This window comes from Onthophagus taurus, chromosome 3 (genome assembly GCF_036711975.1).
Source record: "Onthophagus taurus isolate NC chromosome 3, IU_Otau_3.0, whole genome shotgun sequence".
Taxonomy (NCBI): domain Eukaryota; kingdom Metazoa; phylum Arthropoda; class Insecta; order Coleoptera; family Scarabaeidae; genus Onthophagus; species Onthophagus taurus.
The window spans coordinates 29,548,585-29,561,754 of record NC_091968.1 but is presented as its reverse complement, the minus strand read 5'-3'; the positions used below and the strand labels follow the sequence as shown (position 1 = coordinate 29,561,754).

The 13,170-nt window shown below is 32.6% G+C and overlaps 2 protein-coding genes across 3 annotated transcripts; one reads left to right on the top strand and one right to left on the bottom strand.

Moving 5' to 3' along the window:
- The first annotated feature begins 95 nt into the window (after positions 1 to 95).
- LOC111416045 (sodium-dependent transporter bedraggled) lies at positions 96 to 12,872 on the top strand. 2 transcript variants are annotated; one of them, XM_023047989.2, is made up of 8 exons: positions 96 to 247; positions 3,235 to 4,479; positions 6,406 to 6,839; positions 6,985 to 7,539; positions 7,593 to 8,005; positions 8,055 to 8,285; positions 11,636 to 11,836; positions 12,001 to 12,872. In XM_023047989.2, exons 2-8 carry the CDS (start codon positions 3,248 to 3,250, stop codon positions 12,577 to 12,579), a joined length of 3,645 nt encoding a protein of 1,214 aa, XP_022903757.2. In that variant the 5' UTR covers positions 96 to 247; positions 3,235 to 3,247; the 3' UTR covers positions 12,580 to 12,872. The 2 variants fall into 2 exon arrangements, with proteins under 2 accessions (XP_022903757.2, XP_022903756.2); XM_023047988.2 differs by having other exon boundaries at positions 96 to 539.
- LOC111416047 (uncharacterized) lies at positions 5,328 to 5,969 on the bottom strand. Its single transcript, XM_023047993.2, has 2 exons — positions 5,759 to 5,969; positions 5,328 to 5,708 (listed from the first exon to the last, which is right to left on the bottom strand). The coding sequence occupies exons 1-2, from the start codon at positions 5,804 to 5,806 to the stop codon at positions 5,379 to 5,381; spliced, it is 378 nt and encodes a 125-aa protein (XP_022903761.2). The 5' UTR covers positions 5,807 to 5,969; the 3' UTR covers positions 5,328 to 5,378.
- Positions 12,873 to 13,170: the final 298 nt, after the last annotated feature.

Here is a 13,170-nt window from a genome sequence, read left to right as displayed (position 1 = left end):
AGTTCACGGACATTTCCGGGCAGGTACCGTGATCACCTTCTCTACCTCTATCGGTAGAGATATACCTCCTTCTAGTCCCCGGTTGTGCCCCGATGTAGACCTCCACTCCACCAACCAGTATAAACCAAGTAGTATCGGTAGAAAAGCCCGGTAGAGTGGACGTCGTCATCGTTTTGACCTCAACTTAAAAGAAAAAGACCTTTTTCGTGTCGATTCGTTTGCGAAAAGAAATCACCGTATTAATGAAGTAATTAAAATTTGAATTTATTTTATAATTTTAATTTATATTGATGAAGAAAATTTTGTGTTATACCGTGGTTTGTTGTGAGCGTCGAAGAGTTTACCTGTTACTTGGTAACATGTGACCCTGAAGCTCTATCGAACCACAAAAGCTGGGTTTCTTCTCTTGTGATGGTGTTAGTTTTCGCGTTTTAAACACGTAGTGGGTGTGTTTTCTGTTGAGGGACTTTCTCTTTTTGCCCTTTTCAAACAGTTAAAATAGAACAATTGTAAGGTTGTTAGAATTCAAGAAAAAGAAGGTAAGACTTTATCGTTACTTTTGTTTAACTTAGCAACAACATTTATAAAGAACTATTTTTAAAAATTTAAATAAAACAAACATAAATTAGTATGGTTAAACAAAAAAAATCGGAATGAATAAAGCAAACAGATAAAAATATCTTAAGTTATGTTTTTTCCTTTTTTAGCAACAAAAAAAATCTGACTCAACCTGTTTCTATATAAAGATCAATTAGTTATTTAATAATTCCTCGTTTTTATAAAAATCTTTTTAAAGATGAAAAACGTTCCCGGAAATCATTAAATTTACGTGTAGGTCATCGTTATCTCAACATTAATACATGATAAGCACCTTGTAATTACCTAGACAGATGTTGATGTGAACAGTTAATCGAATGCATTCGATTTACTAAAGAAGGCATATACAAAGCACGTTTTCATGTACAGTTAGTTTTATAAAAGAGAAAATTCCGAAACGGTGACATCTATTCTTATGAAATTGAATGAAATGAATTAAATTAAAGAAAAGGGGATTTTTTGCCTTTTTTTATAGAGGAAAAACCTTGCAGATTTTACAATAAATTAATAAACTTCGTTTGCCATTTTTAAAATTAACGCCATCTATAATTGGCTCTGTATTATCCGAGTGAACCCCATTTTTAATTGACTGAAGTCTTGTTTAAGAGATTTCGACACAATTAAAGAACTTGTCTCTACCTAAGTGTTTATTAACCCAAGGTTTAGCTTGTTTTGTAACAGTGATGAAATTCATATAGAGAATTGTTAATTAATCATAAATGTATACACAGGAATAATACTTTACTTTTGGGAATAGTGCATGCTGCTTACTTACAGCTTGGCAAATCTATCTTTGCCGGTCAGTTGCGCAGATGACATCGACGAAGATATAGTGCTCGCCAATAGTAACATGCTTCTCAGAAATACATATTAGGTAAAGTTGTAGATCTTTTGACTAGTTAAGTCGAGGTTGCTTGTGATTAGCATTATATCAACCTGAAACTGCTCATCATATTGTAACGCCTTGGCCTCGGCTTTATCAAATGGAGTTATAATTCAGTGATTAAAATTGGATTAACCTGAAACTGGTCATCATATTGTGTACAAGGAATCTGATGTATATACACTCAGCGGCATAAAAAACCCATCACCTAAAATGATGACCAGTTTCAAACTGCAATAACTTTGGAACGTATTGCTCGATTTTATTTGAAATATCTACAGAAAGATGTGACGTTTAGTGTCGTTCACTGTTGCTAGACAAGAAAAATGCCTTTAAGTCTTGTAAAAGTTGCTGAGGCAGTGGCTTTGGTGGAAGCACTCCTTATGCTGCTCGTATCTCCTCCCTACACAGTCTCTCCTCATCCTCTATTGAATATCTATAAACCTTCTCTTCGTTACCTCACCTAAATCTTATTCTGCCATTAAGTGCTTCGGTGCCCCTCTATTACAATCTCCCCGTATATCAAGTTAGTATTATTATACTAAACAAGCATTTGGGTAGAGTTATGTATAGTCAGTTATGATTATCAAGGTCAATAACCTCCAGGTAAGAAATATTGGATAAGATTAGTTTTGTTTATCTGGGTTAATGATCTGCATAATGTACTGATTAAACTAGTATTCAACTTGATATCTAAGCAAGTGAATTGCTACTTCATCGAAAATATGTCACCACGCAGGAAAGGCACTGTCACCAGCCCAGAGTACAACTTTGTGCAGTACTGTACGACAACAAATTTCTTCTTTGCTATTTCCTTTGCATTTTTGCAGCAAAATTGATTTTCCATTGACAATTGTCATGATCAAAATGGCGTATAATGAATGAGGCATATGTGACGTCAGTTATAGACTTTAAAAATTTAAGTTTTCAATGAATTAGTAAAAAAAATAATAATAGTTCTTACCATTAACTTAAAGTTCTCATTATTTAATGCTTATAATTAAATTTAAAAAGCAGTATCACACGCACTAACACAACGAAAAAAATAGAGGTTATGCTGTTAATAAAATCATATCCACTTTGTTTACATCTGTCAAATTAGCAACCAAATTATACCAACAAATTTTTTTTTTAATAAAAAATTATTTATAGAAATTTGAAGAATTAATAATAAATAATCATTGAAAATGGTTGTATTAAAATGTATATTTCCATTGTATTAAATAATAAATCTAAAAATAATATATTTACCAAGAATTGTTTTGATTACGTCATAAAACAAACCGGAATATAGAAAGCAACAAAATAATTTTTCTTAATTTTAATACAATTAACTAATTTAATAAATTTGATGAAATTATTTTTAATAATCACAATTTATTGTTTATTAATTAATTTAACCGAATAACAACAAATTTAAAAATAAATTAATTAAAAATATTGTATCGCGATTTTGACATTTACGTCAAATTAGTTACCAACTTAAAAATAATTTTTAATTTAATAAAAATTTATATTTATAAATTATAACTTTGTTATACAATTTCTTTTCTCACACAATCGCACGCGTTCTTTCTAGTTTTACGCAATTACTTCATGACCTACATTCTAAAAACCGTTTTCCTGTGCAATTCTATCACCATATAAACACATTTTCTTTATTCGCAACTTTATTTGTTTAATGAAACAATAAAACAATTAAAACTGATAACAATTTTTATTGCAAACCTTAATTTTAATTTTATTTTTTTCAGAATCGTCTAAAAAATGTCTAATTTAGAAGCTTTTGAGGCGGATTTAATCGATTTCGCTGGTTCTCCACCAAATATCTCATCCCCAATCAACGAAAACATTTCAAATCTTGAAGATGATTTAACAACGGATAATTTAATCGATTCAGACGTTACAATACTCGAAAAGAAACTTCAAAATTCTATAAATAATCCAGTAAATAAAACGTTTATTGATACAATCGATGTTGAAGATATTTTAATTGATTTAGATGATGATGAGGATGATGTTAATGAGGATTTAAATGATTTCGTGCAAGATAGTGAAGTATTAAGTGTTTTAGAACAATTAGATAAAGTAATTAATGATTCTTTGGAAGATTGCGATGTTGTCATAGAAGAAGAAGAATTAGTAAGGATTTATCTTGAAGAATTAGATTCTTATTTAAAAAATATTGAAACGAATTGTTCTTTCATCGATTACGAAGAAGAAGGCTGCAAAGAAAATTTAGAAAGAAATCTACAAGAAATCAGTTTATGTTCAAATTCTTCGAATTCCTCAATAACTTCGCCCTCTTGTTGTGCAAATTTATTACGAAAATCATCTAGTTTTAGATTTTCATCAAGCGAATCGACGAGAAACGAAGCGTTTCGACGTTCGCACCCATATCGTTCAACCGTTTCAAGCATTTCAACATCACTTCCTCCATTAAAAATTGAAAAAAATCAACAAAATATTCCCCAAACGGCTTCTTCACATCATCAAACCCACGAGATTCAATCAGATAGCAACGAAAATCAAACGGAAAATGACGAACAAGTTCAAAAATTACATTCAACGCCCGAACCGCATTGGTTAAGAAGCTCAATGCGAAGATTGAGACATTTAAGACTTCCCAGCGACACCGGAAATACACCTACAATATCGGTTTCTAATGAAAATACAACCAATGAAGTTGAAAATGTTGAAATTGTTGAAAATCGCCCGATTGAGACGAGAAATCAACGACCAACGAGCGCACCTTCGGTTTTAATCGGTGCGGAAGAACGGTCACCAGCCACGTTGGTTTCGGAAACCGGAAATGAAGTTCCCCCAGGAAATAGAACCCGGATAAATTCCTCTTCGTCACGGAATAGGAGGCATACTAGTCCCTCTTCGAGCGAATCGAGTGTTGCGACTACTGTTGATAGCACACCGAGTTGTACTCCGATTCCATCACCGATCAGAGTGGGTGCTACCGATGAAGGTGGAGGAACGAATTCGAGAAGGTAAAAAAATTTTTAAACCACAATAAAACTTTGATATAAATGGACTAATATGGTGAAGTGAGTTCTAGCTCAAGTGTTAATTCTATTTCTAGCTTTAGTTGTTATTCAGTGTCCTCAGAAAGAAATTAAGTTCAATTAGGATACATTCAAAAACATCAAAATTAAAAGAAATTTCATTGACTTTACTTTTTGTAGTTAAGGAACGATTTATATCACATATTGAAGATAAAAGATGCTATTTTCAATATCATAAAAATTGCTCGGTTAATGAGAACAATTTAAAAAGAAAAAGTCTTTAAAAGCAATTAAGTTGAATTAGGATACGTTCGAAAACGCCAAAATATAAAGAAATTCCATTATTTTTTATTGTTAAGAAACGATTTATATCTCAAACTGAGATAAAAGATGCTATTTTCAATATCATATAAAAGTTGCTGAGTTAATAATAAAAATTTGTAGACAGTTTGTAGAGAAAGTCTTTAAGACTAATTTGAATTAGGTTATGTTTGAAATGTCAAAATTGTGATTTAGTGAACATCAGATTGATTCCAGGTTCATCATCACTTTCATTCTCAACCTCGTCATAATCGCTGAAAAATTCATCATCAGATACATAACTTAAATTATTTTTCATTATCGCATAAAAAGAATTGAATTAAATTCTTAGGTTATCTTTATCAAATTGTCGAGAAGTTAGCGACAATTGACAAAATGAACATTGAATTTTTATTTAGTTTTTAGATCGTTGCTTATTAACTCGAATTAAGTTTCTTTGCATGTTCTAAGAACATTTTTGGCTCGAATAAAAAAATCAATAAATTTCCATATATGAGTCACCCCACGTTGGAAAAGGTCAAAATACTTCATTTAATTATATAAAAATTATAAAACATTTTCATTTAACATCGATCTTCCGGTTCTTTACTCTTAACAATTTCGGGTTCATCTCCTTCTGTGGTTTTAACACTTTCCGAATCGTTCGAATCCGAATCCGGACGTCGAACAGTTCCTGGAGGACACTGAGGAGGATAACTTTCCGGTATACACATCCTTCCTAATTCCTCTAAATCCTTTTCGGATTGTTTTCGTCGCTCTTCGGCGAGTTCAGCATCTCTTTCAGCTTTTCTCCTTAAACGTTCTTCGCGAGCTTTCGATTCGATGTGGGAGTATAATATGCGCTTATTAAAGCCGTATATAATTCCTGCGATTAAAAAGCTCCATCTCCCTGCCTAAAATGCATTTTTTTGAATCAATTTTAATTAGTTTAAATTAAAATTACTCGTATTAAAGGATGCACATCAATTGAAGGTTTAAATCCATCACTCATTTTATCTTTTTTTGACGTTTTAACGATTTTTTTTTAAATCAAAATAAAATTTGATTGCTTGATTTAATTTTTTTTGAAAGTTTTGGTGCGTGCAGAATTTATCCCGTTCTTCTAGTTCTTCTCGTCTTTTCCTCTTCGTCTGTTACGGGTCACGATGACGCCGGAACTGTAACTGTTAGTCGTTCTTGTTCTTCTATAACGTACGCAAGGACCTAAATATTTAAAACTTGCTTGTGCGATGTAATTGTAGCTTTTATTAACGTTTTCTTTAAAATTATGGAATTTTTTTATTTTTTACGGTAAGTTAAAAGTAATTAAAATATAATTTTTACTTTTATATATAAAAAAAGCACATAAATAAAACGTTTTTAACTTCAAATTATAAAAATAACATCAAAAAAAAATTAAAATTTTGATCTTTTTAAATTCATTTGACGTTTTGAGGTTAGGTTTTTTTTCTTTATAACTTAACCTTAATAAATGTACAGTTTTAATTGATTCAGAACGTTCTCATACATAATTATGTGTAGGTCTACTTCCTCGCTGTTAATTCATTTTTAGTTTTTTATTAATAATAATACCTTTTTATTTTCTTTTAGGTTATGTGAAAGAGTAAGATCTGAATTGCCGGATGTAGAAAGTCCATTAGGACATTGGCCGCACAGTTTAAGTTCAATGTTAGCCTGTTTAAGCTGTTCACTAGGATTATTCAATATTTGCCGCTTTGCAATATTAAGCATACATTTCGGGGCAAATTTTATATTTCAATTTTTTATATTATCCATGGTTATTGGTTTACCAATGTTTACGTTACAATTATGTCTCGGGCAACAACTTGGAGCCGGAGTTATTGATATGTGGAGAATTTCACCTCTTTTTCAAGGCGTCGGTGTCTCATTATTAGTTTCACAAGCTTTAATTGGACTTTATAGTATAACAGGAGTTTCATGGATGTTTGTTTATTTCCGGGATAGTTTTATAACAAAAATGGATAAATATCGATGGGCAGAACCTTTCATGCAATACAGAAAAGGTAATTATGTTTTAATTAATAAAATAAACCTTACCTTGTTCTCGTTGTTATTTGAGGTTATATTCCCAATGACAACGTAAGGTTCGACAACTTAAAAAAAAGAAAATTTAAACGTCAAATATAAAATTATTTTAATTATTTTCAGATCAACCTTTAAATACATCATTTAAACTTTCGGATACAATTCCGGATTACTTAAGCGGCGTAGTTTACCAACGAACAAACTTAGTTTACGGAAACGTTTACGGAACGATAAAGTTTCAACCTGCTTTTAATTTAGCTGTTGTTTGGATGATTGTTTTCGTATCATTAAGTAAAGGTCTCAGATCTTACGGGAAAGTTGTTTTTGTATTTACGTTACTTCCTGTGTTCGCTATGTTTATTTTCTGTGCGAAATTATTGGGAATGATGCCGCCGGAATACATTCACATCGTTTTCCCTGAGACTTCGTGGGGCGAATTTTTCTTAAATTCGAAAAGTTGGGTTGCCGCCGGACAAGAAACCTTTTTAACTTGGGGTTTATTAAGCGCTGCGGTTATGCAATTGGCTTCGCATAATAAAAATAAACACTTATTGCAAAGGGATTCGAGTTTAATTGCAGTTTTAACGTTTAGCATTTTAATTTTGGTTGCTTTTTTGGCGAATACCTGTGTGCAAATTTTACATTCTTATGGATATGTTTATCAACCGAATTCTTTTGGTAATTATTTATAAAATTAATTTGAAACAAATTAAAACATTTTTTTTTTTTAGAAAAAATGTCATCTTATGGTTTTTTAAGACCGTTAAGGGATAATTTACCTGGAAATTCAGGATCAACTCCTTTAAGATATATGGGACATAATTCTTACATCCTTGGTGAGAAAGTATTAAAACCCGGGATGGATACAACAACAGAAAGCGGGTATCAAGTTTTACGATTTGCCACAGAATTGATTCCAGCAACATTTGCTTTGTTGGGTTCGGAAAAAATTTCACCGTTTTGGGCCGTTTTATTTTATTTTATCTTGATTTTATTTGGAATCGCTCAACAATTAGCTATTTGGCATTGCGTCATCACTGGAATCATGGCTATTAAAGCTAAAGTACTGAAATCGTGGGAAACAACAATTACATTTTTTAGTTGTACGTGCGGATTTGTTTTAGGATTACCAATGACTACAGAAGTATGTTAATTAACAATTAAAATTATATAATTAAAAATTGTATTTTTAGCTTGGAGTTTATGTCGTTTATTTCCTTGATGTTACAATTGGAGGACTTTGGTGGTTAATTCTCGTAATACTATTACAAATAATCGCTGTTTTTATGGTCCGAGGAAGACCTTATAGTGGAGATACTGTTGTTACAGCTCTTTTTAAACACTCATCACCTTCTTGTGTTTATAGTTGGGCCCCAGCTTTATTATCCTTCGTTTGGAACGTTATTTTACCCGTTGTTTTAATGGTAATTACTTTTATTTTCTTCTCCTGATCGTTATGACGTCAGATAAATCTTTTCCTATTTCTCTATCCACTTCTTCCACTACCTCTGGTTTCTGGCTAATTCCTTTATATCTGCTAGAATCTCTTCTTCCTAACTTCTGCTATTCTTTCCCCCCACAAATTTTGCTCAAGGCTTTTTTTCATTAGATGATATTGACTTCAAATTTTGAGAATTTCTTTATTATGATATAGTTAATAATATATTCAAAGAAAGAGTGCCATAATTGAGATAAAAAAAAATTTTCAATTAAAACTGATAACACTATTTCATTTTCTCTTGATTTTTTTTATAAAACTTGGTATTGGGGGGATCTTTTGAGGTGCTGATTAAAAATCTGGGGTCAAAAATCAAGATGGCGGATAAAATATAGAGAACTAAAATTGCAAGAAAAAGGATAATTTACGTAAAGCGTGATATCCTGAGAGTTTTTGAGGTCATTGATGGCTGATACAGGAAGCCTTCCAGCGCACACACTGTATAAGTGGACAAAGTATGTTGTTCAAGGAAGTGGGACGTGTTCCGCCGATTTTTTAAGCATGTAGATGAAGCCGCTGATAAGCTTATATATTCTTCTGGTATTTATAAAACAACTTTCTCAAATTGTTCACTAAGACAATGACAAGAAGAAAAACATTTACCAAACTGTTTGTGGCGCTATATGGCTATGAGGCATTCTGTACATTCCTAGATAAAATCCTTTTACATGACTCTTTAGCCATCAAACATGATCTTGTTCTAATAGGACAGCTTTGAGAGGAGGCACAGAAGGCAAGGAATAAGAACATGAGGTGATTCAGAGCCCAGCACACTAGAAAGTCCTCTCATATATAAAAACCTGTGAAGACTTAGTGCACATGATTTTAATATCGTTGAAGGAGCTGAGTCCTGAGGCAGTTGATGAGCAGCATAACGAAGCGGAGAAGAATTCTCCAAGCGAATTTGAAGATGATTCGGATTTAGAATTTTTTTAAAAATAGTTCTTCCTTTTACTAGAAACTAAATTAGCATTTATTTAATAATAATAATAGTTTATTGGCATAACAATACAATATAGGTAATACATTAAAATAACTAAGTATAGAGTTTGCCAAAGGGTATTTCCATCAGAAAGCCAAATTATGGCGTCCTGGTCTTCCTGGAAATCCCATACACAAAAAAAAAGAAATATATAAAAAAAACAAAATAAAGTAATAACAAATCAAAATTAAATTCAACCTGAAACAATTATCGTGGCCGATAAGTAAAAAACGAAAAAAATATAAAAAATGAGGAGCCTCAACAAATAAAAATTAATAAATATCCCTAACAAACTAAAAAGAAAAAATATATATATATATATACACTAATTCGAGTTGAAGGTAGAACGACGCGCTAGTCATTAAGCAATTTAAGACGCAGAGACTCTTTAAAAGTGCGAAACGATGGTTGAGCAAAAAGCAGACTGTACTTATTCAAAATACATGCCGCGTTATAACTAAAAGACCTCTTGAACAATTGGGTACGGTGACGAGGAATGTCAATGAGGTCCTTACGCCGTACATTAATATTATGAATATCCGTTCTGTAAGTAATTTTGTTTGTGAGGTAAGGTGGTAGTTTACTTGACACAACTTTATAAAGAAAACAACCAAAATGTAACCGACGACGACTTGACATACTCAGCCACTTCAACTCCCCCAGCTTATACGATACTCTCTGACGTCGGCGTATACCAAATATAAAACGAATACAAGAATTCTGAACTACCTGAATACGTCGCGCATCATCAGTCAACAGGCAGTGGCCGTAAATTGTGTCACAGTATGTAAAGTTGGATAAAATTACAGACTCGCAAAGATTCTTTTTAATATCGGCCTATGAGCAAACAGCATTTTCAATTTTGCGTAAGCACGCCTGATCAGTTCACTTGTGTTACGTGTAAACCTTAAACTGTCGTCAATGTAAAGACCAAGATCCTTGACACAGACCTTCCTCTCCAATTCAATTCCATCTATAAAGATATGGGCCATATTGCTGACAAGCGCTTTGGATTCCCTACCCCCGAACACCATATAGACCGATTTATTCCCATTTAACAAAAGACCATGTTTCTTAGTAATATTTAAAAATTTATCTAGATCATTGTTTACATCTACAACAGACTCTAGCACATTATTTGAGCTAAAGCTGTGGTAAAGTTGTGTGTCATCCGCATAGATATGAAATTTTGAGCAAAAGCGGTCAAAGATCAACATTTGAGACGTATAGATTGTGAACAAAAGGGGACCCAATGTAGAGCCCTGCGGCACACCAGACCTCAATACGGCAGGATCCGCACATCATTATCAATAACCACATACTGACTTCTCCCGCACAGATAATTATTAAAAAAATTTAAGGCTGTATTATTGAACCCAATATAATGAAGAATTGCTAAGAGAAGTTGATGATTAATAGTGTCAAACGCTTTAGAGAAGTCAAGTAAAACCAAAACAGTAGCCGCGCCATTGTCCGTTGCAGACATAACATCATCAATAATTGTCGAAAGTGCGGTTGCACAACTATACCCAGGCCTAAATCCTGATTGGATGGAGGATTTAATCGTTCCATTTTATTTTATACTATTTTTTTCATAAAAAATATGTGAAAAAGCCTCAAAATTTTGTTCTGAGAACTAAAACACCTACTTTTTCCTTTATATATATATTTTTTTATTATTTTTTTAAGCTATTCTAGCCCTTGTTAAGCCCATAAAATAATTTTGTCCAGCTAGAACTGGGATTCAGCCCAGTGTGCGCCACAAACGTATATTTATCTTACCTCCTCTGATTCCACATTGTGTTGCCAATCAATCCTCCCCCCTTGTGTATATCATTACCTCACATTCCAGTCTTCCATTTTATAATGGGATTTATAAGGAGATTACTTCCTCTTCTTGTTCTCTGGATTTATCAAAGGTTTTCTGCAGACTTGAGTAAAAATATAATCACCTTTTCGTTTAGGTCAATTCCCAATTCCAGAATTCATGAACTTGCTGGTGTATACTCTTTTATTTAGTTCCTCTGTTATAATTATTCCTACTCCCTTCTTGCTCCATGTATTTTCTTGGACTTCTGAAAAATATAGACTGTTCTTTTTCGCTTCACTAATTCCCATTATTCCTATCCCAAACCTCTTTATCTCCATTATTTCCCTTTCGTTTTCCGTTAAAGTTGTAATATTGTAGCTTTCCCTTGTGTTTATCCACTTTCATCCCCAGTAAATTTTTTTGAATTTATAGAGTAATTACTTTTATAATAACCAAATTTTTATTACGTTTTATTTTTGAACAGATTTTTTGCGTGGCTTTTTTTAAAAATGGTAATTTCCGGGAACTCTTTATATGGCACCATGCCCCAACCGATGAATATTGGCCTCTTTGGGCGCGCCAAATTGGTTCCATCATCCAACTTTTACCAGTTTTGTGTATTCCGATAATTGCAGTCATTCAAAGTTATCGATATTTAAATAATGGACCACCAGATATCTTAGACGTAAGTGTATTAATACTTTAAATCGTTTTATTAACAAATAACGTTGCTTCCTATGCATATCTTAAGGATTATCCCGACGATGATGCAGATTATGTCAGTATTTTAATTTTTAATAACACACGTGTTAATTGCGTTTATTTTTGAATTTTGTTTTTATTTTTTAGCGAATACAATATTTATACCGTCCCCCACTTGGAGAACACATGGATTCTTTGGCTATACAAGAAATCGCTTCAACCATTTTGGCAACATCCGTTGTTGTACCGGAAGTAGTCCGCTCGGAAGATCCTCCACCAAAATATACTCCCCCACCATCTTATACCACCGCAACCGGTGCCCGAATCGCAAAATTCCTTCGGCAAAGTATTCGAAGGAGCGTTCGAAGAATAGCAAACGCTTTAGGTGAAGGAAGTTCACGACAAACCTCCTCAAACATCCCCGAATCATCAAGCACAGTCGTGGTGGTACCTCCACCTGATTATAACGCCGTTTTAGTTGAAATGAATAACCAAACTGGTTCAGAGAATGTTAATCAAGTTTCGGTTTACGTGACGAACGCCTCGAACACGACAACGGATGGTTTAACAGCGGCTCAAGTAGCGAATATTTTAAGGGGGAGTTTTAGAAGAAACGAAACTGGAACTGCTTCTTTAAGTGCGGAAAATTTGGTTGATTCAGCTGTTCCTATCGGGGAATCTTCCCTTGTAACTGACGATAAAACTATATGTGATACTGTGATATAGTTTATTAAGAATTTTTTTAACACGTTTTATTCTGTGCCATTTTTTTTGCTGCAATCTCTTATATTTTCGTTCTTCCCACTTTGAAAGTCATTAATTTTAGATGTAAATATGATTTAAAATAATCGACAATTAATCTCACATTATTTTAAATCAAAGATGTGTAAATTAATGTAAATATTTATTGAAAAACCAAAACTATAAAGACTTGTGAAAGCTTAAAATTGGTAAATAGTTATAATTATATTAGGAATATTTAAGACGCAATTTTTCTCAATAAATTTTTTTTAAATGTTGATTATCCTAAAATCTTAATCCCTGACCTTTGAGGTCAAATCTGTTATCATTTCAATTGAGCCGTAACAATAAATAAGGTCAAATAACACCGTACCATTCATTTCATTTCATCTTTAGTAATACATTTAATTCTTTTTCTTTGGCCAACTTGGGTTAATATACCCACTAAAACCTCTGGTATCGAATGGTTCATTTTTTACTGCTTTAAGTATAGATTTCTTAGCTGTTAAATCATTATCTTTCTCTTTTTCTAATTTATTCTCCAAAACAGGATATTCAAATTCCGATTTATCCTGA

Coding starts and splice junctions, on each gene's coding strand:
- LOC111416045 (XM_023047989.2), top strand. CDS start 3,248: ATGTCTAATTTAGAAGCTTTTGAGGCGGATTTAATCGATTTCGCTGGT. Junction 4,480..6,405: donor GGAGGAACGAATTCGAGAAG/GTAAAAAAATTT, acceptor ATTTTCTTTTAG/GTTATGTGAAAGAGTAAGAT. Junction 11,837..12,000: donor GACCACCAGATATCTTAGAC/GTAAGTGTATTA, acceptor TTTATTTTTTAG/CGAATACAATATTTATACCG.
- LOC111416047 (XM_023047993.2), bottom strand. CDS start 5,806: ATGAGTGATGGATTTAAACCTTCAATTGATGTGCATCCTTTAATACGA. Junction 5,709..5,758: donor ATGTGCATCCTTTAATACGA/GTAATTTTAATT, acceptor AATGCATTTTAG/GCAGGGAGATGGAGCTTTTT.